The sequence below is a fragment of the Bufo bufo genome, chromosome 4, assembly GCF_905171765.1.
Source record: "Bufo bufo chromosome 4, aBufBuf1.1, whole genome shotgun sequence".
NCBI classification, from domain to species: Eukaryota; Metazoa; Chordata; class Amphibia; order Anura; family Bufonidae; genus Bufo; species Bufo bufo.
In genome coordinates this window covers 131,470,375-131,494,045 of record NC_053392.1, presented here as the reverse complement: position 1 = coordinate 131,494,045, position 23,671 = coordinate 131,470,375, and the positions used below count along the sequence as shown (strand labels likewise).

General features: G+C 41.2%; 2 protein-coding genes across 4 annotated transcripts in view; one reads left to right on the top strand and one right to left on the bottom strand.

Annotated features, from left to right (window-relative positions):
* Positions 1 to 15,926, top strand: part of SNORC (secondary ossification center associated regulator of chondrocyte maturation) — a 63,283-nt gene extending 47,357 nt beyond the window's left edge. The window contains exons 2-3 of one of the 2 annotated variants that reach the window (XM_040427899.1): positions 1,500 to 1,670; positions 15,500 to 15,926. In XM_040427899.1, the coding sequence (XP_040283833.1) occupies positions 1,500 to 1,670; positions 15,500 to 15,609 (281 nt within the window). In that variant the 3' untranslated portion in view covers positions 15,610 to 15,926. Of the gene's footprint in view, positions 1 to 1,496; positions 1,671 to 15,499 lie in introns of both variants that reach the window. The other variant, XM_040427898.1, reaches the window with a different exon arrangement.
* Positions 15,706 to 23,671, bottom strand: part of NGEF (neuronal guanine nucleotide exchange factor) — a 195,069-nt gene continuing 187,103 nt past the window's right edge. For both annotated transcript variants that reach the window (XM_040427896.1, XM_040427897.1), the window contains 2 exons: positions 21,856 to 21,960; positions 15,706 to 16,822 (listed from right to left, as the gene is read on the bottom strand). In XM_040427896.1, the coding sequence (XP_040283830.1) occupies positions 16,638 to 16,822; positions 21,856 to 21,960 (290 nt within the window). In that variant the 3' untranslated portion in view covers positions 15,706 to 16,637. The remainder of the gene's footprint in view (positions 16,823 to 21,855; positions 21,961 to 23,671) is intronic.

Here is a 23,671-nt window from a genome sequence, read left to right as displayed (position 1 = left end):
GTCTGTACTGTATATATAACTATTTGTCCTCAGATCAAATCTTATCCAAGGAGACCAAATTTTATTACAAATTCTCAATTGATTAGTACTTAAAAAAAAAACAACATTTTTTCATACATGTTTACTTTTTGCGTCAAATGTTCCCATTCCCCTATCACACGGCTTCTTTCCGACCCCCATTCACTAGTAATAATGAGTTCGGCTGTTAACAATGCCCGTAATAAAAACTTTTATTTGCTCCCCAATTCATGGCATTTACTAAGATCTCTATGTATTGCTACATCCGGTAGTAAAGGGGCAATTCCATAATAAGTGCCAAAAGTCTGCTTTATCCAAAAGACACTTTAGGGTCCCTCTTAGAATCTATCTTATGCAATAAAATACAAAATAGAACAGAAAGTCAGTCCTGTGTCCCAACAAGGACAATTACTTGCGCTGCTGCTGGTCCCGGAATAGTGTGGTAGGTCGCTCACACTGGTAAAGACAAGTCAGGAACGTGACGACTGATCTGTATTTTATGCCTTTTGTCTACTGACTTGTTGTAAGTAGAATAAAACCTTTTACTAAAAGATTGCTAAGGGTGCTTCACTATTCTGCCTATCTTCTTAAACCCTGTAGAGGAGGAGGTCTGAGAGGATCGTATCCTTTGGGTGTCGAGGAGAGGGGCTGATACCCTTTTGTTATCTTATGCAATAAGGCCGGGGTCATATTAAATTGAACCATCCTATGATTACTTGATGAATCCTTGACATCATGCACTCAACCCTACTTTTCATCCGTGTGTTATCTGCATTTTTTGCAGATAGCATACTGACCCATTGACTGCTGTCTCCACTGGTTTTTCCCAAAGCTTTTTTGGGGGAAAGTCTTGATTACACATAGGAGTAGTAGCTTTTTGTTTCTGCCTATGAATACAGCAGTCTGAATGCTATCTAAGGCAGTTCAGTTACGTGACATTCTCCCCTTGGGATCTCTGTAATATAGTGCTGTACATAGACACCAAACAGTGGCACATGGAGTCTGTATTAGGGAGTCTCAGCAGGGGTGGACTGGAAACTTAAAGTGGCCATGGAACAAAAAACTAAAATTGTCCCGGTTTTGTAGCTGAGTCCAAATTGATGGAAGGCAGGGCCAGCAATACCATGTGGCACATTATACCACCCCAACAGATACAAATACCACAGTCCATCACAAAATACATCCCCAAAAACTTCCACTGGCCGGGCATCGGCCCACCGGGAAATTTTCCTGTACAGTCTATGGCCAATCCGCCCCTGAGTCTCAGGGTCTCCATGTCTCTTTGTACAGGCTCCGTACCCACAGTTCTGTCTTTGTTGGACCTTATAGTTAATGAATGTGAAATTCTCATCATTTTTATTTATTGTGATAAAAAATATTAGTCTACAGTGACACTGGTAAAGCAAAGAAGATCAGTGATGTGATCAGATGGTCCACTATATTAAAAATTCTTTGTAACTGGTCTTCTCATCCTTCAGTAGGCTATCCTCAAGCAGCTGCACCCACTGTTTGGCAAGAACCCCCAGAGCTTCCATCTGGAGCAGAACCCATTGAAACCACGCCATCTGTACCCCTGTCTGATGTCACTGGTGTTCCACCTGATGCATCTGAGCCAGACCCCACATATGAAGACCCTCTGAGTAACAGTGATGGTATGTACATAAAGGCACTTTTCCAGAGAGTTACACACAGACCTTTCACACATAATTACAGCCGGTAGGAATTGGATTGAAACTTTCCTGGGAGATGTTTTTAGAAATATTGCACAAGTGGCATAAAACTGTCACACTACTAAAATTAGGAAACTGTTGTGTGTAAGTCACCGGTGAGCTGACATTTGTACTTCTGGTCTGAGAAACATAGTCATTTTTATGAAATAATACAATATGTGTGATAAACATATGATTTATGGAACGTATATTAGTCAGAATTGATTTTGGTAAGCTAGCCATAGATGTGCTAATTATAGGTACTGCTTTGTACCTACATTTGCCACTTATGGTGCCTCCATACACAACAATATTCTCTGCTAGAAGCACTGGAATACAGCATGTGATGGAACATGCCACCATTTTTCCATCAATTATGAAATTGGAGGAAGAACAAAGTAGAGTATGGACCCTTAGATTTTTATGGGTGTTTTGTTACAGATCCATAACACAGCCATGTACATGAGATGTTGGATTTTTGGGGTCAAGGGGTATTTAAGGGGTACCTAAACCTTGTTTAAAAATGAAGGGGCAGAAGCACTGCTCAGGACACTGTGCCTCGTTGGCTTCCATCAGCTCTGCTTGGCTTTTTAAGAGTGTAGAGTATGGACCCCATATACTTTCTATGCATCCGTACACCACACACTAGAAAAGTTGAGCAGAGCCAATGAAAGCCGATGGGGCAGAGCGCTCAGAGCAGTGCTTCTGCCTCTTCGTTTTTTCCACAAAGTTTTAGCTACCCTTTAAGTGTGTGTTTTCATAACCAACAGATTTTCTGAAGCTATGTGCACGTGTTAATGCAGCTATGACATTCTCCTTGTCACTAACTGTAGTCTTAGAAGGTGAATCCACCTCAGTGTGTCACAATTTGGAAATCTTAAAAATGCCCATCTACAATTTTGTATAATTTTTTCATATAACTAACTTTTGCTTCTTGACTCATGAAAAGGAATAGCTAAAAGTAATAGTTTCTAAATTAAACAGCTCTCCTCGGCTTCATGCAGATGATAGGGTTCAATGTTGAGCCCCCCACTGAGCATATTACTTCACTGCTGCTAATGCTGCCCTGCTGAAGATCTGCTGTGTTTCCCCCATGTAACATAACTGGTGAAGTGATCAAGTCTCTCATACTGCAGGCGTTCAAAAGACTGGGGCTGTTTAGACTTATGAAAGAACTTAGGGTAGTTTCTCATGTCATTACAAAAACTTCATGTTTTTTTCCTTAGCTTTAATTATTTTTTATTTTTTTGCAAAAGATACTACCATCAGTTCTAAAATGCTGGCCAGGGGCGTCGTGAGGTCAAAACATTCGGGGCTTGAGCCCCGGATGTTTTGTCCAGTGCCCCGAATGTTATACTGGTAGCATTTTCTTTTTATTTGGCTATTCCAGGTCCCTTTAATATTGATTGGACCTGGTCAACCCACCACTTGTACTTGTTCCGCTGATCCGCTACTTGCGGGCTGCACGGGCATGAGTTCAGTCACTTCGGTGCGCAATCCCGTCCTGCGGCGCGTGATCCCGCGAGACCCGTGACCTCCCGCCCAAGCAAAGATTTCTGCAGTGGTGAGGAAATGAAACATAATAGATATTGGAAAGTTACCGAATGTTGTATTATATAATGACTGCAGTCTGCAGTACTGCACTTCATTTGTGTAAACCAGAACACCCCTTTAAGCATGCCTTTAATGTGCAATTTCAACACAGTCGGCTTGTGCCCCGGATGTTTTCAGACTCTAGCAACGCCCCTGATGCTGGCCAATCGGAAATTATAAAACTCCTTGCAAAACACTGTTTTTGTAGTGATGTTTTAACCCCTTAGTGACCAGCCTGTTTTGGACCTTACTGACCAAGCGTTTTTCTTCCGTTTTTCATCGTCGCCTTTCAAGAGCTATAAATATTTTATTTTTCCATCTATATATCTGTATGAGGGCTTGTTTTTTTGTTGGACAAGTTGTAGTTTAGTGGCGCCATTTTGGGATACACATAACTTTCTGATTAACTTTTATTAACTTTTTTCTGGAGGGAGATGGGAAAAAACATAAATACTGCCACTGAGTTTTTATGTTATTAATTTTATGGTGTTAATTTTTCATTATAAATAACATAATATCTTTATTCTCTGGGTCAGTACGATTACAGTGATACCAAATACAGTTATTTTACGTTTTACTACTTTTGTTCAATAAAATCCCTTTTTTTAAAAGGAAGAAAATCTTTTTGCAACGTCACATCCCAAGACCCATAACTTTTTTATTTTTCTTTGCATGGAGTTGTAAGATGGCTTGATTTTTGCAGGATGACTTGTAGTTGTCATTGGTATAATTTTGGAGTAAATTAAGTTTTTTCGGTGGCAACTAAGAATAAATTAGCCATTCTGTCCTTTTTTTTTTTTTTTACGACGTTCACCATAGGGGATAATCAACATGATATTTATGTAGTCCAGGTCATTACCGATGTGGAGATGCCAAACATATGGGGTTTTTTTTTTGTTGCAATTTTTTCATTGAAAAACGTATTTAAAAAAAATTTTTTTTTACTAGAATTTCTTTTTATTTAATAAATGTGTTTTTTTTACCACTTAATAGTTCCACAAGGGGACTATAACAGACAACATTTTGATTGATTTTAAAATACAATGCACTATACCTATAGTGCATTGCATATTAATGTCAGTGCCACACTGACATTGACCAACAGGCTGCGCCAGAGAGGCACAAACTGCTGTAAAATACTCAAGGCTGGCTTGGGGCCTATATCAGACCCCAGCCAGCCTTTACACACATTGGCACCCCGCGATCGCATTTGTGGGGTGCCGATGGGAGACAGAGGGATATAAGAGGGATATAATTTTTTATTTTCCATGTCAATATCTATTTAAAAAAATCCAGCAGTTTTCACACTGGCCACGAAGCCTAATAATAGACATCTCTTCTTGGTCTGTACCAAATCACTTTACTGCAGTTAAAGGGAACCTGTCACCAGGATTTTGTGTATAGAGCTGAGGACATGGATTGCTAGATGGCCGCTAGCACATCCGCAATACCCAGTCCCCATAGCTCTGTGTGCTTTTATTGTGTAAAAAAAACTATTTGATACATATGCAAATTAACCTGAGAGGAGCCCTGTACGTGAGATGAGTCAAGGACCGGACTCATCTCAGGTTAATTTGCATATGTATAAAATAGTTTTTTTTACACAATAAAAGCACACAGAGCTATGGGGACTGGGTATTGCGGATGTGCTAGCGGCCATCTAGCTACCCATGTCCTCAGCTCTATACCAAAAATCCCAGTGACAGGTTCCCTTTAATGGTGTTCCCCACTGCCTATTCCAGTGGCCAGTTTTATGCCAGAAATCTACCCCAGCCAAGTTATTTTAGCCTGACGTTGCCTGCATTAGTGACAATAGTTACCTATTCCATATACAGTGCATATAAAAAGTCTACACACCCCTGTTAAAATGTCAGGTTTCCATGATGTAAAAAAATTAGACAAAGATAAATCATTTAAAAACTTTTTCCACCTTTAATGTGACCTATAAACTGTACAACTCAATTGAAAAACAAACTGAAATCTTTTAGGTAGAGGGAAGAAAAAATATAAAAATAAAATAATATGGTTGCATAAGTGTGCACACCCTTAAACTAATACTTTGTTGAAGCACCTTTTGATTTTATTACAGCACTCAGTCTTTTTGGGTATGAGTCTATCAGCATGGCACATCTTCTTTGCAAAAACACTCCAAATCTGTCATATTGCGAGGGCATCTCCTGTGCACAGCCCTCTTCAGATCACCCCACAGATTTTCAATCGGATTCAGGTCTGGACTCTGGCTGGGCCATTCCAAAACTTTAATCTTCTTCTGGTGAAGCCATTCCTTTATTGATTTGGATGTATGCTTTGGGTCGTTGTCATGCTGAACGATGAAGTTCCTCTTCATTTTCAGCTTTCTAGCAGAAGCCTGAAGGTTTTGTGCCAATATTGACTGGTATTTGGAACTGTTCATAATTCCCTCTAGCTTAACTAAGGCACCAGTTCCAGCTGAAGAAAAACAGCCCCTTGGCATGATGCTGCCACCACCATGCTTCACTGTGGGTATAGTGTTCTTTTGGTGATGTGCAGTGTTGTTTTTGCACCAAACATATCTTTTGGAATTATGGCCAAAAAGTTCAACCTTGGTTTCATCAGACCATAACACCTTTCCCCACATGCTTTTGGGAGACTTCAGATGTGTTTTTGAAAAATGTAGCCTGGCTTGGATGTTCATCTTCGTAAGAAAAGGCTTTCGTCTTGCCACTCTATCCCATAGCCCAGACATATGAAGAATATGGGAGATTGTTGTCACATGTACCACACAGCCAGTACTTGCCAGATATTCCTGCAGCTCCTTTAATGTTGCTGTAGGTCTCTTGGTAGCCTCCCAGACCAGTTTTCTTCTCGTCTTTTCATCAATTTTGGAGGGACATCCAGTTCTTGGGTATGTCACTGTTGTGCCATATTTTCTCCACTTGATGATGACTGTCTTCACTGTGTTCCATGGTAGATCTAATACCTTGGAAATTCTTTTGTACCCTTCTCCTGACTGATGCCTTTTAACAATGAGATCCCTCTGATGCTTTGGAAGCTCTCTGTGGACCATGGCTTTTGCTGTGGGATGCGACTAAGAAAATTTCAGGAAAGACCAACTAGAGCAGCTGAACTTTATTTGGGGTTAATCAGAGGCACTTTAAATGATGGCCGGTGTATGCTGACTCCTATTTAACATGAGTTTGAATGTGATTGCTTAATTCTGAACACAGCTACATCCCCAGTTATAAGAGGGTGTGCACACTTATGCAACCACATTATTTTTGTTTTGTTTTTTTGTTTTCTTCCCTCCACCTAAAAGATTTCAGTTTGTTTTTCAATTGAGTGGTACAGTTTATAGGTCACATTAAAGGTGGAAAAAGTTCTGAAATGTGTAGACTTTTTATATCCACTGTATGTGGCAAAAAAAAAAAGAGCTTTACATAAACTGCAAATTGTTCAATTCTGAGTATTATGGTAACTTTTAAAATAAAACTTCCCTGGCCCATAAATATGTGATAGATCTGCCTGGTTGCTCTCCTAGGGCTCTCCTAAGAAAAACCTCTAGGGCCAAACTGGAGTTATAAAGCAGCCCTAGCACATGGGCCCCACCAGCACACAAATGATATTGCATACAAATAATGGCACGCACTAAAAGTATAGAAATACCTAGTCACATAATCAGGGACATACTTTACCTCCCCTGTAGCACCACATACCATGATAAAGCTCAACATAACTCCCAGCAGCATCTGATACAACTGTGCAGCACAGCTCCCCAACAGTGCACATAAATATCACTGTGCACTACAAAATACTCAGCATCATTGTCCCCTAACCATACCATACCACACTGTCAGCAGTATTGTGCCCCTACCACCCCTCCCACAGCAACATTATGCCCTATCAACCCCTCCCCCACTTGCAGCAGTATTGTCCCCATGACCTCCCCTCCCCAACTGGTGCAAACATTGTCCCCTAATCACTCCTTCCCCAATGGAAGTAGTATTGTCCCCTGACCACCCCTCCCCCACTGGCACCAATATTGTCCCCATTTAAATTTCTCACCTCTCTTGCAGACTGGCAGTATAGGGTAGAAGCAGAGAGGCTGGAGTTGGAGGGAGAGTGCTTCAACTGCAGTTTTCCTCCATAGTAACAGGATAAAGGAACTGTGATGATGTCATCACAGCCAGGTTCTGCAACCCTCCTAACCTCAGAACTGAACAGATACTGCAGGGCTCACATTACCAGTGCAGTTCCTGTACTCATATGGGATTAAACACCCGTGATGATGTCATCACAGGTTCTTGAGCCTTCCTAGTCTTAGACCTGCATTGATGCTGCAGGGTTTGCATTATCAGTGCAGTTCCTGTTAAATTCTGTCAGGTGGTCCCCTGACAGAATAGCCCGCTGGTAATCTGCCCAGTAGGGCTGAATACCAATTTGGGCCTGTCAACCTCAGTCCATATGCCTTATTACCAGGGGTGCACCACCAATGAGGCGAGGTGAGGAGATTGCCTCAGGGAGCACCAGGTAAGGACAAGAGGGGGGCAATGGAAGGGCCGTGGGCAATGAGCGCTTCCATTATGGAAATGCCCATCTCTACATATTCAACTGCATCGCTGTAGGACAGGAATACAGTTGAATGCTGCGATGTCTCCCTGGCCCACTGTTTTCTCTAATAGGCTTTAGCCCTAGTTCCTGTAGCCTATCAGAGGCAGGTGTCATCATTATTGCGCTGCCTGAGCTGGGCTGCATAGAGCTCAGGGCACATACTAGAAGAGATCTGTGTCTTGCACTTCATCGCTGACAGCAGAAGATAAGTATTTGAGTTTATTATTTTTATTTGGCAGCATGGTGTTGGGCCACAATGGGGTGGGGGGCATTATTTTGTAACTGGAGAAAGGACATTGCGGCTGTAAAAAGGAGCATTTTTGAACTGGCACACATTATAAGGGGGCCTTTATGGGGACATTCGTTGTACTGTGGCACTAAACGGGGCTAGTTTTTTGTACTGACACATAAGGGAGCATTTTTGTACTGGCACACATTCTAAGGTGGCCACTATGGGGACATTTGTTCTACATGGGGCACTAAAAGTTTTTTTTTTGTACTGCCACACATTATAAGGGAGCATTTTTGTACTGACACACATTGCAGGCGGGAATTATTTTACTGGCAACCATTATAAGAGTTAATTTTTTTGTATAGGCATACATTATAGGGGGAATTATTACTACTGGGGGCATTATTACTTCTGAGGGCAAAATGAGGGACTTTATTATTGTTACCACATACTGCACTCTGGCATAGAATTATTACTATTGGTGGGACTTTTGGGAGGACTGTTACATTGGGAGGCACCCTGGCACAATATCAGCTTAGCACAATTATTTTTGGAGGACACTATGTTTACGGCACTATAAGTTTCAGAGACACTTTTTGCAGGGCACAGTTATTTTTTAGGGCACTGTGTACCAATAATTATTAAAGGGGAACTACCTGTGTGGTAATAGTACTTTCAGGGGGATTATCTGTTTCTACAGTATAGTATTGGGAAGCACAGTGGATACAGTATTAGAGGTGGCAGGATGGGGTGTTCAGAAGGTGGGGAGAAAAATCAGGCAGCAAAAAGGCTAGGTGCACCCCTGCTTATTAGGATGTAGAGACATCATGGGGATGGGGGGGTTCCCTGCTTAAGAACCTGCCTTTTGACTTGAGCCGGAATGGAGTGCCACGCCACTCTGTACAAGTGTATCTCAAGCTGTTCTTATATTACATGGATAGGCATGGAACTTTAACTGATGCATAAAATTTGTACAATATGGTGTGGCTCACACTATGTATAATAGAAAACGTGGGTGCACCTCCAATTAGGGTACCCCAGTCCCAACAGATTTTATGTCAATTACAGTAAACAATGGGGGGCACACCACTATCTGGATTGATTGGAACAACTCCTTAGATATGAATATAACAAATGTATTAAAAAAGTCAGAAACAACATAAAATAATATCTAAAATCTGCCATAAAATAAAATAAACAACAAGTTTTCTATGTTTTCCAAAACTAGTCAGATGTTGAAACAATGTAATGATATCCCGTAATGATATCCACAGTGAAATAACGGGATATCATTACATTGTTGCAACAACTGAAAACATATATGTCAAATCAGAGTGCATTGAAAGGAAAAATATGTGATGAAATGTACCACCAGTGAATTTTATGATACAATCTCCAGCTATATCTTTGGGGTCAAATTATGAATGTTTTGGTCTGCGAACAGTATTGTCCAGTTACTGGCTGAAATCTATAGGCTGGAACAAGTAGCCATAGATTCTTGCGACTAGTTTTGAAAAACATAGAAAACTTGTTGTTTATTTTATTTTATGGCAAATTTTAGATATTATTTTATGTTATTTCTGACTTTTTAAATACATTTGTTATATTCATATCTAAGGAGTTGTTCCAATTGCTCTAACAATATGAATAAAAAAAAACTAAAAACTTTGAATGTAATAATGACTATTTGTTCCATCTGTTATATTTTAATACTTGAAGCTATTTTATAACATTTTACATTTATTGTAAAGTCAAGAAAATATAAATGAAAACTAATTGCAAAATTCAAAACATTTAAAAAACATACATTTTGAAGATCTTGGAAAAAAATATATCAAAGAAACACATTGCATTTTCCAGCGCTGTTTAGAAAATGAAAACTGAATTCTGATTGGCTGTGATGAGCAACAAGGACACACTGCTTAATACAGCTTTAAATAACCTACCACAGTAGACATGTGTACTGTGCTCAAATTTTATTTTCTTATCCTTTTTTTTTTTTTACTGCAAACAGAATGTATTAAGATTTTTTTTTCACCTTTGAATACTGTTATACTGTCAATATATAAAATTTACCTAAAAAGTTGAGTAACTTTAAAACTGCATTTCAGACTCCAGAGCTGTATTCACAATTCTGCCAGATCTTATGACAAACAATTTGGTGACCATAAAATGTTGTAATGCCAGGACTAGAAAAAAGTTGTTCTTTGTTCCGAAAATAGGACCACCCCTGTCTCTGGATTGTGTGCTATACAGCAGCACAGCTTGCCAAGGTAAAAGAAGTGTAGTGCCTGAGGGATGTGCGGTTTTCTATTTTAACACGTTTCAATAAATAGAGTTTTTGTCTTTTTTACTGGAAGAGTGCTGGAGATTTTTTTTTCTCTTGCGAGACTGCATTGTTATCACCTTTGGCTGATCCGATTTCTCCTTGTCCTGTGCACTGTTCAGAATTGACTGGAGTCCAGTGTTCATGAGCATTATGGAGGAGATTTATCATCTTCCTTGTGCCTGAAAACTGGCGTCAAAAAGTTGTAAGCTATGGGTCATCATTTACGAACTGATATACGCCAGTTTTCTGGCGTATATCTGATGCAGATCGCAATCTGTGACTTTTCCCCGCTCACGCAAGGGTGTGGTGTGGGCGGGCCGCCAGGCTCGCCTCATTTATCATTTTCTACACCTGTTTTAGGCATAGAAAATGTTCTAAATCTAAGCCAGCAAGGGAGCTGGCATAGACTTAGACTGGCAATGGATACTCCAAAGTTATGTAGAGGCCGGCGCCTCTGCATACCTTCGACAGATCCACTGCCAGAGCAGGGGTTATTAAGACTGGCATCTAAAACGCCGGTCTTAATAAATGACCCCCTATGTATTTGCAACTTTGTAAATGTGACTTTTTTTTAAAATTATTGTCACTCTTCCACTTTTTCACCTCCCTCACATGGCAAGGGCAGGAAAGACAATTTCATCTTCATTTACGCCAGTTTTCTGGTGCAAATTAAGCCAGAAAACCGTAAGTTTCTGTTTAGGCGCGCAAACTGCCAGAGGATGCGCCTAATTTATGATGGGACCTAGCCTCCTCATAAATTATGTGCATCCTCCGGTAGTGCAGGGGATACCAAGACCGACGCAGAAAGAACTGGTCTTGATAAATCTCTGAAACATTTTTTTTAAAAATTCCTTCTTTGGCTTGCAGCCCAGCCCCATATTCTTTAATGTAGCTGCTTTACAATACCAGACAAAACCCATGGACAGCTGTGAACGCAGCCAAGATTTACTAGCCTTACCAACTCCATAAGATGGCCATATACGGCAGGGGAACCATGACACTTGTCTGATCCTTGGAGGAGTTGGAGGAGATATAGCTGTCAGCTAATTGAGCTATGTAGGGTATATGGCCAGCACATTTTACATGCATCAAATTAATGCACAGTGCCTGGAATAAAAAAATATAATTTGTTAGGCTCTGTTCACATCAGATCTAACCCTATTTCTCCCATTAAAGAAATGATGGAATACGTGACGCAGGCTCAACAAGCCTCCAACGCAGATAGACAGAGAGCTAGAATGGAAATGCAGACTTTATGCTAGCATGGAATGCTGGATGATTTCAGCTCTGAAGCCTACATCATTGTGATTGCAGGTCTGGGCTAAATACCAGTTATAATTCAGGATTAATAAGTGATGCAATTTATTTTATATGTTACTCAACTTTTTATTTCGATTATATTAAACTCAAATTTTGATAGTTGATATTTGATTGATCGGCTCTTTTCACACTTTTTTTTTTCTACACATTTTTTACCATATGTTGTAAGTGAAATAGAATTCAGCTCTATTTCAGTTGCATTGCAAAGAAAAATGCATAAGCACCATTGCTCTCCATCCAGACTTTCACACTGCAGCACAATATCAGTGATGTATTTATGGCATATCTACAGTATCAGAAGCAGACATATCATATGGACAACCTGTGCATGTGAACAGAGGCCCATAAGGTAAGGGGGGCCGCCGCCACCTATCACAGCTTACCACTTGCTATTCGATTGCGTGTAAGGAAACGAGCTAATGAGTTTCATAGCTCACAAATACTGATTTATTGTGAAAAGAGACATACAGGGTGTGATTTGGGGCCCGTTTACTGTTCTTGCATAGGGGCTCTCTGCTGTCTCTCTTCACCCTTGCGTGGTATGTACCACAAATGCCTGATAGATGTGGGTCCCACCTGTGGGTGCGGCTTTCTCCTTTCACATTAATGAAGAGGTGTTCACGTCCGCTGTTTCCTCCCCCCTGAAGTCTGTGGGAGTTACAGGTAGAGCCACACAAGCAGTACTTGGTTCTCTCAGTAAAGGGGCATTCACACGACTGTATCCGATTTGCGGTCTGCAAATTGCGGATTCACAAAACATGGATATCGACCTTGTGCGTTCTGTATTTTGCAGATCAGCATGTCCTGCCCTATTTGTTGTCCGCAAAATGGAAAAAATGGGACAGGTTTTATTTTTTTATTTTATAATTTTTTTTTGCAGGGTCGTGGAACAGACATATGGATGCAGACACATTTTTTGTGGCCCCATTGAAATGAATGAGTCCACATCCAATCCACAAAAAAATGTGGATCAGATGCGGGCCAAAAATACAATTGTGTGAATGCCCTCTAATTCCCTAAGACATCTCTTTAGGGGAAGTTGCAAGTGTAGCCACCTCTCCATCATGAAGAGTGTAGGACCTGCACCTATGGCATATACAGGTGAAACGCCAAAAATTTGAATATCATGCAAAGTTCATTTATTTCAGTAATGCAACTTAAAAGGGGAAACTAACATATGAGATAGACTCATTACATGCAAAGCGAGATATTTCAAGCCTTTATTTGTTATAATTTGGATGATTATGGCTTACCGCTTATGAAACCCCAAAGTCACAATTTTGAGGTACCCTTTGCTCGGGGGGTATGGATTAATTAGCTGACTACAGTGTGACACTTTGAGCCTAGAATATTGAACCTTTTTACAAAATTGTAATTTTAAGCTGCATTAATGCAATTCCTTTTAATTTGCATTACTGAAATAAATGGACTTTTGCACGATATTCTAATTTTTCGAGTTTAACCTGTACAGTTGATATACCATAAATGCTTGAGATGGGTTTACCCATTTCAAGTCATTCTCCTGGATTACTGTGTAGTTCTTCCATTTCAGTTGGCAGTGAAAATAAGTTATACCCTCAGGCCCCAGCAAACATCACACATATCCATAGACTATCCGCCTCATTTCTCAGTGTGCAAATGACAGGGTAACACTTTCAGTGCTGTATCAACTGAAGGCTGTTCCTTAATTCCAGGGATCACCTATGGTATTAATTTCCACATAGATCTATTTTGTGCCAAAGAGCATTCTGATCCATCTTCATTTCTGGAAATGACTCAAGGGACACATAAAGCTTTTCCCCCTTTGTTTTTTACAAGACCTAGGAAGCACTTTTCCTTCCATTACAAGGGTATTCTGGTTATATAAAGTTATCAGGATAGAACATGACTATTTATAACCAGGGCCTTGTATCCCAAGGAGCCCCCTATGGAGCAGCCGATCACGGATGCACATGGCCGCTCCATTCATTAATATGGCTTGCAGTACCCAGCTATCTCCAGAACTCTTATAGAAATGAATAGAGTAGCCACCACATGCCTAAGCGGTCATTCCATTCATTTCACAAAGCTCCACTGGGTATGGGGCCCCCGTTCTCGTGATTGGTGGGGGTCCCAGCGGTAGAACACACAGTGATCCAATATTTATCCTCTATCCTGTGGATAGGGTATAATTTTATATAACCGGAATACCCCTTTAAATCTTCAGAGATGCATCAAAACCCAATAATGGAAAGGGACCCTGGACTTCTCATTTGTGCTATGGCAGCATTCGACTTGCAGCTCTGTTGGATTGGTGGTGTAGTAACCTTATATCAAAGAAAAATATGGTTAAAACTAGTGATGAGCAGCGGGGGCAATATTCAAATTTGCGATATTTTGCGAATATTTGAGCTAACTAACGATCTAATGTAATTAAACAGTAAAGCACAGAGCTCAGACAAAGACATTGCAGTCTTCTCATTGGCCCACAAGCAAGAAGGGAGGTTACTGATGAAAAAAAAAATCTAGAATATTCGAGAATACGAATATATAGCACTATATTCAAAATCTTTGCGAATTCTCGAAGTGGCGATATTTGCGATTAAAATTAGCGATTTGAATATTTGCGCCCAACACTAGTTAAAACTTTCCTCCTAATGGACAATCTATTTGCCGTATATAGTGAACCCGCTTTTAGACGACCACCTTTCAATTCAGAGTAAAATCATCTTCTCTCCCAGATAAATCTGTTCTACATCTTCTTCTGAAAGAGTTGGTCTTTTGGAGAGACTTCACTTTATTAAATTCTTAAGGCCCCTTTACACAGGCCGGGGATCTAGGCCATTATTGGGAAGGAGCGTTCATAGGAGCACGCGTTCCCGATAATTTCCCTGTGTAAAGGTGCCTGCGATCACCTGATGAGCGGGCAAACGTTTATTTATCAGGTGAAAACATCACTGATGTGGGCACCAGAATCAACTCAACTTCCTGGGCAGCAGATCCTCCTGCATAAACAGTGATCTACAATTGTTCTCTATGGGAACGAGCCATCGCTCATACCCATACAGAGTAGATGATGGCCGTGCAGCTCTCACCTCCTCTGATGTCCAGGCAGTTATTGGGAATGAAATGTTCTTGATAATTGCCTGCTAAGTCAGCCCATGTAAAGGGGTCTATACTGTTTGTAAGATAAAACTTCAATCCAATCAAAATAAAATAAGATCATTTGTGAAAGATGATACATCTACAAATCTGTTTAGATGCAACTGTATCTAATTTAAAGGGTTTATATGAGATTAGAAAAACATGGCTGCTTTCAGTTCTATACAGCACCACCCTTGTATATGTGCTATGCCAGGGATGGCCAACCTGAGGCTCTTCATCTGTTGCAAAACTACAACTCCCAGCATGACCAGACTTGTCTTCAGCTATCAGCCAACAGCAGGGCATGTTGGGAGTTGTAGTTTTACAACAGCTGGAGAGCCGCAGGTTGGCCATCCTTGTGCCATGCCTCATACTGCACCCAGCCCCAATCACTTGAATGAGGCAGATCTGGAAGAAAATGGACATTTCTTTTAATCTCATTTAACTCCTTTAAATGATTCTGCTTGACAAATATAGCATGTTTGGTAGTTTATTGATATTTTCATTGTGGTAGAATGGGATAAGAACATGTCATACATATAATAGGATTATTTCTCTGAATTACTTTTTTTCTCCTCTACTCCGCAGGTTCCCTGGGTCCTGGAGCCGTTGCTGCGATCGTCCTGGCAGCCCTACTTGGCACCTCTGTCCTCATTGCTCTGATTGTTATCACGCTCAGAAAATTCTCTGCTTCTTAAAAACCAATAAAGAATCACATTGTGTTTCTGCCCTTTATGGTCAAGTTAAAACTGTGAGCAAAAACATAAGCAAGTGAACTGCACATACTGTAGATCCCATTTCCTCCAATAAATGGCTTTATCAGTGGCTTTGTGCTGGGATCCTAGGTTCATAGAACCCAAACATGTTATCCACGAGCCACGATATGGGATCAACACAAATCCGCCCCACCCCCCTGCCACCAAAATACCGCAAATATAAAACACGATGAAGAAATGCCCACACCAAGATAGAAACGTAATTAGGAAATAGAGGAAATACAGTTAAATAATACTGGGGAAAAAAAAAACATAACGAGGAGCATAAAAGTGTCAGCTGTGGGACTGGTATAATACAGGCTAAAAGTGGAGGAAATACCTGCACCCTGGACACAAAAGAAGATCGTTTCCTCACGTTGTGTGCCATGTAGATACATTTGAAACCTATAGCTGTAATTGTATCCTCCTCCATGTTCCTCAGACATAAGGAGACATTTGTATGCATGTGTCGCCCGGTTGAGACATTTTCTCAGACATAAAAGACGTCTTAGAAGACAATATCTATACAGTGACCCTCCCCCAATAAATCTTGTAGAAGGATGTATATGGCAGAAGAGAAGATTATTCAGACCATTTTTATTATTTGTCAGCAGTCCGCCTTGTTGAATAACAGCTCCCAGCGCAGGTTGATGGGAGTTGTAGTGCTGGCACCACAGTTTAGGATAGCCTGCCGTAATGTATTACTATTGACTAATATACAAGGTATAAACCCAATATATAATCTGTTCAGAAATATGTAGTGTGCGCGTCCCTCTTTGCGTGCATGATGCGCTTTGCTTCCACACCTAAATCCGCTCTGTCCTGGTGTGTTAATGTATGGGTGCCTGTACAACAGTAACACACATTTGTAGATAATATACATATATTTATATAGAATATTTGCATCGCGTCACAGACACACTGCTTATTTCCCCGTCCCCCAGCATGCTGCCCCATGCCATCTCCAGGGGTCACTGCCGTGTTCTGCTTCCCATCTTCCGCCGGTCTTTGTTCTGGCTGCTGTCATCCGGTTTGTGCACCCTGAAGCACTCCTTCAGGTTCTGTGTCCTGATGTTCTTGTTCAGTATTTCTTCTGTCACTGAGCTGGGGAACCAGCCCCTCTCTTGGTCGTGCAAACGTTCACCAAACTCCCAACCTGGGAAAGAGACGAAGAACTGTATTGTCATTCGGAATGTTATATGAGCAAGGCATGTACAGACTGTGACTGCGAGGTTCTGGCGGATTGTACAAACCTACCATATTAGACCAAAACACTGGTTGCCCATAAACACCTAATGAAGAGACGCAATATATTCTACTGCGCTACTGTATATACCATGACCAGTTCCATTTACAGTCATTCATATATAAAGTGCCAAAATAAAGGGCATCTGTCAGCAGATTTGTACCTATGACACATTCAGAATGCATGGGGATATGCCTGATCAGTTCTTTTCCGGTATAGAGCCCCTGTGACGGAACTCTATGCCGGAAAAGAAAAACGCTAGTGTGAAAGTACCCTTAGCGCTCTCTGCAACTGCCACATCCGCTGCACTTTTATTGATAGGGCCAGGCAGTGAAAATGCCATCACACCTGGCCCTGTGAATCAAAGTGCAGATGGCGCAGCAGTTGCAGAGAGAACAGAGCCGCTAGGTGTAATGGCAACGCCCCTGTTGCTCCTAGAGGCTGATTTGCATATAATAAACTTTCATTTCTCTCAGTAATGCGGACACATATGAACATGGGAGAAACACAGATGCCTTCAGCTGCCAAGCGCACATGTAACAGGTCAGCCAGTGTCATAGGTACAAATCTACTGTCAGTCTATGTCCAGCTTCACAACCAATTTTATTATTGTTCCAATACATGTAACATGAAGTAACTTTGCAAACAGGCTTTATTAAAGGTCTCCTATCCCTTTGTGAATACAGCTCCTATACAGGCCTCGTGGATTCTTTGATCATGCTGTCATACTCCAATTTGTCCCCTAGTTCATGCTAACCTACCACATACATGACAATAAGAACTAGGCACCAGGGGCGTAACTACCACAGCGGCATACCATGCGACTGCTATGAGGCCCAGGGCAAGAGGGGGCCCAGTTGGAATCATCTCCTCTTCTACTGGGGGTGAAAACTTGGTCAGGACTCACCCTCTAAATGGACAACTTTTAGCAAATGAGGCAGTGGAAAAATGTCCCAAGGGTCATTGAAAAGGGTTTAGGCAGAAACCCTTCTGTCCTGTGTGGGGGGCCAGGTTTGATGCTTGCTATGGGGCCCTTACTTCTCTATGTACACCACTGCTAGGCGCTATATCAGTGATGGCGAACTTTTTAGAGACCGGGTGCCCAAACTGCAGCCCGAAACCTACTTATTTATTACAAAGTGCCAACACAGTAATTTAACCTGAATAATAATATAGTATATCTTCCATGTACTTCATTATTTAGCTATAATAGCCTGCCTCCATTCTATGCGCTGCCTGTGCCGTTCATAGTGCGCCCTGCGCTGATAAATGGCAGGAAAAGTCTAAGGCAGATTGGTACACCATAGACTTTTTCCAGGGTGCGGGTGCCCACAGAGAGGGCTCTGAGTGCCACAGGTTTGCCACCACTGCGCTATATTATTATAGAATCTGACCACAGAGAATTTGCTTGGAGTGTTATTACCATGGAAACAGATTGTCAAACTTGTTTTAATTTTTCATCTTGGATACATTGTAACAATACAAACAATTGGTTATGGGCTTCTAGACAATTAAATGCCCATAAGAATGGCAGAGAAGATATGTCCATGGCCCCAAGTGGGTTGGCCTCTTAGCTTACTCTTTTGAAGTTGGAATCCCTGTGCCATCATAAAAAATGTAAATATAAAGAAAACCTTAAAAAACAATGACATTTTAATTAAGAGAACTCCAAAATATTTGAATTACTGAACAGAAAACTAATTGATAGTGTTATACCCCGTGTGCGGTGTGGTGCATGACAACGGGATCGGTCTCTTTTGAATCTCTGTCATGCACACACCCAAGTTTTTTTTGACTTAGTAAGTTCCATTAATAAGATTTGATTATTTTACATTGGACTATGATAGTAAGAATACAAGAAACATCTGCCAGAACATTCCACTGCATGTGAATGACAGGAGAGTTACACAACCAGACCACAGAGAAGTGTAATGTTAACATGCAATTCTTCATGGAATTTCCATTACATTCTGAAATGAGCGTTTACTTATTTTATTAGCACAGGGTGAATATGGTTTGGCATGAGGCTCAACATGACATGGGACTGTGTTGTAAGACACAAGTGCTTCCAGGGGGTCTGACCAAACTTCATTGTGGACGATTAGAAATAATGAAGACGCAATCGCCATGCTGCATGCTCAACTGGAGGAACTTGCTATTTGATCCAGAACTTGGGTACTGTACATAGCACCATATGGTGTAGAATGTGGAAGTGCGAGGATGGCTCGAGGCTCCGTCACAGCGCAGCCTTTTTCTAACTTGGCTTCAAGCTAAGTGAGTACATGGAGATATTCAACAACAGGCCCTTTGTGGAACGGCTCAGTTTAATAAATAAAAGCTTTATAAATGTAATCCGCACGATTCATATTGTTCTTTTGTTTCTTGCCTTTCTGCTAATGAATGAGAGAGACCATTATACTCACACAATACCTGAAATGTTACAATCTGCTCTTCTCCATATTAGTTTATTTTACTCAATATTTTATGCATTTTAGAAAAGTATTAAGCTCATGTGCAGTGAATAAAATAAAGCAGCAATGAACAGAACATTTGTGTAGCAGTTGTTCTCAGGGTAACTCGACGGCTTCAGTAGACAATGCTTTAATGTGTATGGGGTCCTTTAAGTTAGGGCTACCTAGGGACTTTCCAGGTGACAGCTGCAGTCCACACGGACTACATGCAATTAAATATTCCTCCGAACGGCAGCTCAAAAAATCTCCATCAATCCTTAGATTAGTAAATTATTTTTGCATGATATAAAGGGAGATAATAAAACATTTAAATATCTTCTGCCGCATGACTTTTTGTTTGAGTGTGCAGGGGAGCTTTATTTGGGTGGGCTGGCAGGGCATGTGTCTTGAGTGCTTGGTGCAAGGGGTTGCTGACATCCTTCTCTGCCTTTGCCATGATATTTAGATAGATGGCTAAAGCAGCAAACTGAATCTTTGCCCCAGATGAACGAAAGCCAAGTACTGTACATCATCCATAGTTGTTAATAGCTACCTGCAGTATTGTGGTCTTCTATCTGTTGTCCTAAACAATTGACTTGGTTTTAAAACCAGCTTGCTTTTTCTTCTGGCCATCTGCATTTTTTGCTGCATTTTTGTGGCTTCTGTGGTTGTTTTTTGCAAACAGTGTGTTTAACCACTAGCATTTTCTTCATTGCATTTTCCCCAATAAAGAAGGTGATGTGAATATGCTTGAAGAAAATGGCAAGTGGTATAGCATGCTGTTTTTTTAAAAGAAACCAGAAAGATAAAACTAGCAACCTAATGAACAAATACGCCAGTGGCAAATTAAACTCTTGTGTGTCCTGTGTCTCATATTTCCCATAGTCCTTCAGCTAACATCTGCAACTGGAGTTTTTACTGCAAAAAATTTACCAAAAATACAGGTGCTGAAAACAAAAAAGTGCAGAAAAATGGCAGCAAAAAAATGTGTGTGAAACCACCCTTATGTGGTGTCTTGGATATAGCAAAGCAACACCTTATTACAGCAATTATATTAATTTATTATGGGTATGATGCTATAGAAACCTGCTATAGGCAGGTTGGATGGCAGCAATTTAGCACTAGCCTAGTAATGTTCTGGGTGATGGATGTCCTGACTGTAAATCCTCACCGTGTAGAAGCATCTTTAATGCTGTTTGTAGCAGTTCACTCTGCTGTCTAGCGTCTCAAGACTTTACTTGAGGGTTAATGGTTGGTTGTTCTCTCTTGAGAATCCTCTTTTGGAGCAGAAGCTCAGTCTTGTGCTTCCTCTCCTTCCACTGTCTCAGAAGGAACTTCCCCCTCTTGGCAGGAAGCAGGACCAGTCCACTCCTACCAATAGGGGAGGAACAGGGGGGTTAGCCCTGTTTCCTTGCTAACCCTTCTCGTCCATATCCTTAACTGGAAAATACGGCCAAATTCAATAACATACATAATATTATAATTTAAAACTATTAACAATTGTAATACCCCCAGGTCTGTGGTACTACAAGTAGTTATAATAGTTCCCATTGTGTTACACACAGACCCATATAAAAATTTCCTGCTTAATTTGTGTCATTGGACAAGTGATCCAAAAACGTCATCAATTCCTTCATAAAAATCGAATTCTTAATGTGCATCAGTTTAATTCTTGCTTTACAAGATTAGAAAACATTACTTTCTTTTAGAAAGCGTCACTCCATTCACTTGATTGGGGGTCCCTGGTCTACAGCTACAAGGACAAACAGAAATGGGTGTGGAGAACTAATGCAAAAGAGGACTGAGGCCAATTCCTATACAATGAGCTGTGGACCTGCTCTCCTATTCCTATACAATGAGCTGTGGACCTGCTCTCCTATTCCTATACAATGAGCTGTGGACCTGCTCTCCTATTCCTATACAATGAGCTGTGGACCTGCTCTCCTATTCCTATACAATGAGCTGTGGACCTGCTCTCCTATTCCTATACAATGAGCTGTGGACCTGCTCTCCTATTCCTATACAATGAGCTGTGGACCTGCTCTCCTATTCCTATACAATGAGCTGTGGACCTGCTCTCCTATTCCTATACAATGAGCTGTGGACCTGCTCTCCTATTCCTATACAATGAGCTGTGGACCTGCTCTCCTATTCCTATACAATGAGCTGTGGACCTGCTCTCCTACCACGTTCCAGTCTGGCTGTCATCCTAATAGAGCCCTTTTAGGAGACATATGGAAATGACTGCAGATTAATTGAAATCTCCTCTGCATCCTGGTGAAGGGTTTATTTTTTATGCTCAGATAATAGTTGAGCAGATCAAACTTGTCACTGCGCTACAAATATTTAGCCTCAGACAGTCACTCAGAAAAGCCACCGAGCCTGCCAGCCTGACACAGGTATTCTGCTCCTGAAATGTGCCAGATTCTTATTAGGAATCTCATAAAGCAAATGTCCATAGGGAACCGAGCCTGTCACTAGTGGGACACATACCGTCATCTGTCTTGTCCAGAAGATTAAGAAGGTCTGCCAGATCAAGAGACAGCTCATCCGGCTCCTGGGCAATATAAGGGTGGACACACTGCACCTGCGGACAGTCTGGAGGAAGAGAAAAGATAACAAAATTAGACCAGAAGAAAAGAAATGGCTTGGAACATATAATATTACAGTTAAAATAAAATGGAAGTATACATATTCTCATTTCATGGGGTTCACACACTGCAGATACAAACTAGAAAATAACAACCCACACAGATTGCCGGGGATTTCCCATAAAATCTATTAGACTTAAAATCTCAGTGAAAGTAATATCATGAATAGAGATCTAAAATAACAATATGAAGGGGCGGACTGTAAGGGAACATGGGACATTGATGGCATCTCGCTAACATATGCCATCATTGTCAAATAAGAGTGTGTCCCATGTCCGGCATTTCAGTAGCCCCTGCACTGATTTGAGCAGTGTGTATGAGCGCACAGACAGGGCGAGGAGTATTCAGTACTGTACCAAAGTTCCAGCATCAGTACCAGCTTCAGCCGGACAAAAAGCCGTGCTTGTAGGGCTTTTTTTTCCAGAAAGCGGCTGGATCAACACCGGATCCCATTATAGTCAATGTGGTTCAGAGGTGCAGGGCTGTGTCCGGCTATCCCAGAACCAGTAAACCCTGGCAGGCTCTTCCTGTGCCGGATCAATTAAATGCAGATAAGTATCACCCCAAAGATTTCTCTTTTGCTCATTCACTTTGCATTTTGTTAATTGATAAAAATAAACTATTAAAGGGGTTGTCCGGGCTCCTCAGGATAGGTTATCAATATCAGATTGGCGTGGGTCCAACACCCGGCACCCCTGCTGATCAGCTGTATGAAGGGAAGGCGCGTGCAGTGTGCATGTGCCATGTTCTCGATCTCTTCCTGCTCGCAGATGCTTTGCCATAGACATATCAGCAGCGTGCAGGAAGAGAGACGGGAGGCGTACGCCTTCCCTTCATACAGCTGATCCGGTACCCCACCGATCTGAGGATAGGTCATCAATATTAAAAGCCCGGAGAACCCCCTTAACACTTCTATTTTTGAAAACATTCTTAGTTGGCAGAATTTTTTCTACCACCTAAAAGTTTTGCACAGTTCTGTAGGAGTTTAGCAGGCATGTAATGACTGGCTGCAGCTCCTCCGTATCTGTGATATAGCAGACAAGAAAAGCAACCTCCTGTTAAATAGAAAGGAGAGGAAACATAGGTATTGTACATGAGACTCTAAGAGCATTGTGAACATTTATTATGTCACTTGAGGTGCCCTTTTATTACTAGAAAGCAGGTAATGATTCACATATTACAGAGGGGCTCCAACTGACAGCACTGAGCAGGCTTCACTCAGACATCACATGCCATCGTCTGAGGTTGAAATCATCAGCTCTGATTTATCAAGATTGGTGTGTACTATGCCTGTCTTGATAGGGCCCATGCTGGCGGAGGAGCAGGTCTCGTCATAAATGGATTGCCTCCTCTGGCAGTCCTGCATCAAACTGAAATCTAGTTTGGTTTGGAGCTGCCGTAGATTTCAGTCATTATTTATGACAGTGTTTGGCATTAACAATGATGAATGTGCCAGGGCCGATGGCCTCTCCCACACCCTGAGTAAAAATGCCAGTTGCAACTAAAAATTTTCCCCACTTGCTAACATTGAAAGCTTCACCTCTTTGTATAAAACTAACCTTCAATTCCAACCTGTGATTGCATTTTTCTATGTTCCTATAAGGATGGCAGCTTTCCACTCTTTGGGGGAGATTCATCATGTAGTTTGCATCCAAAAA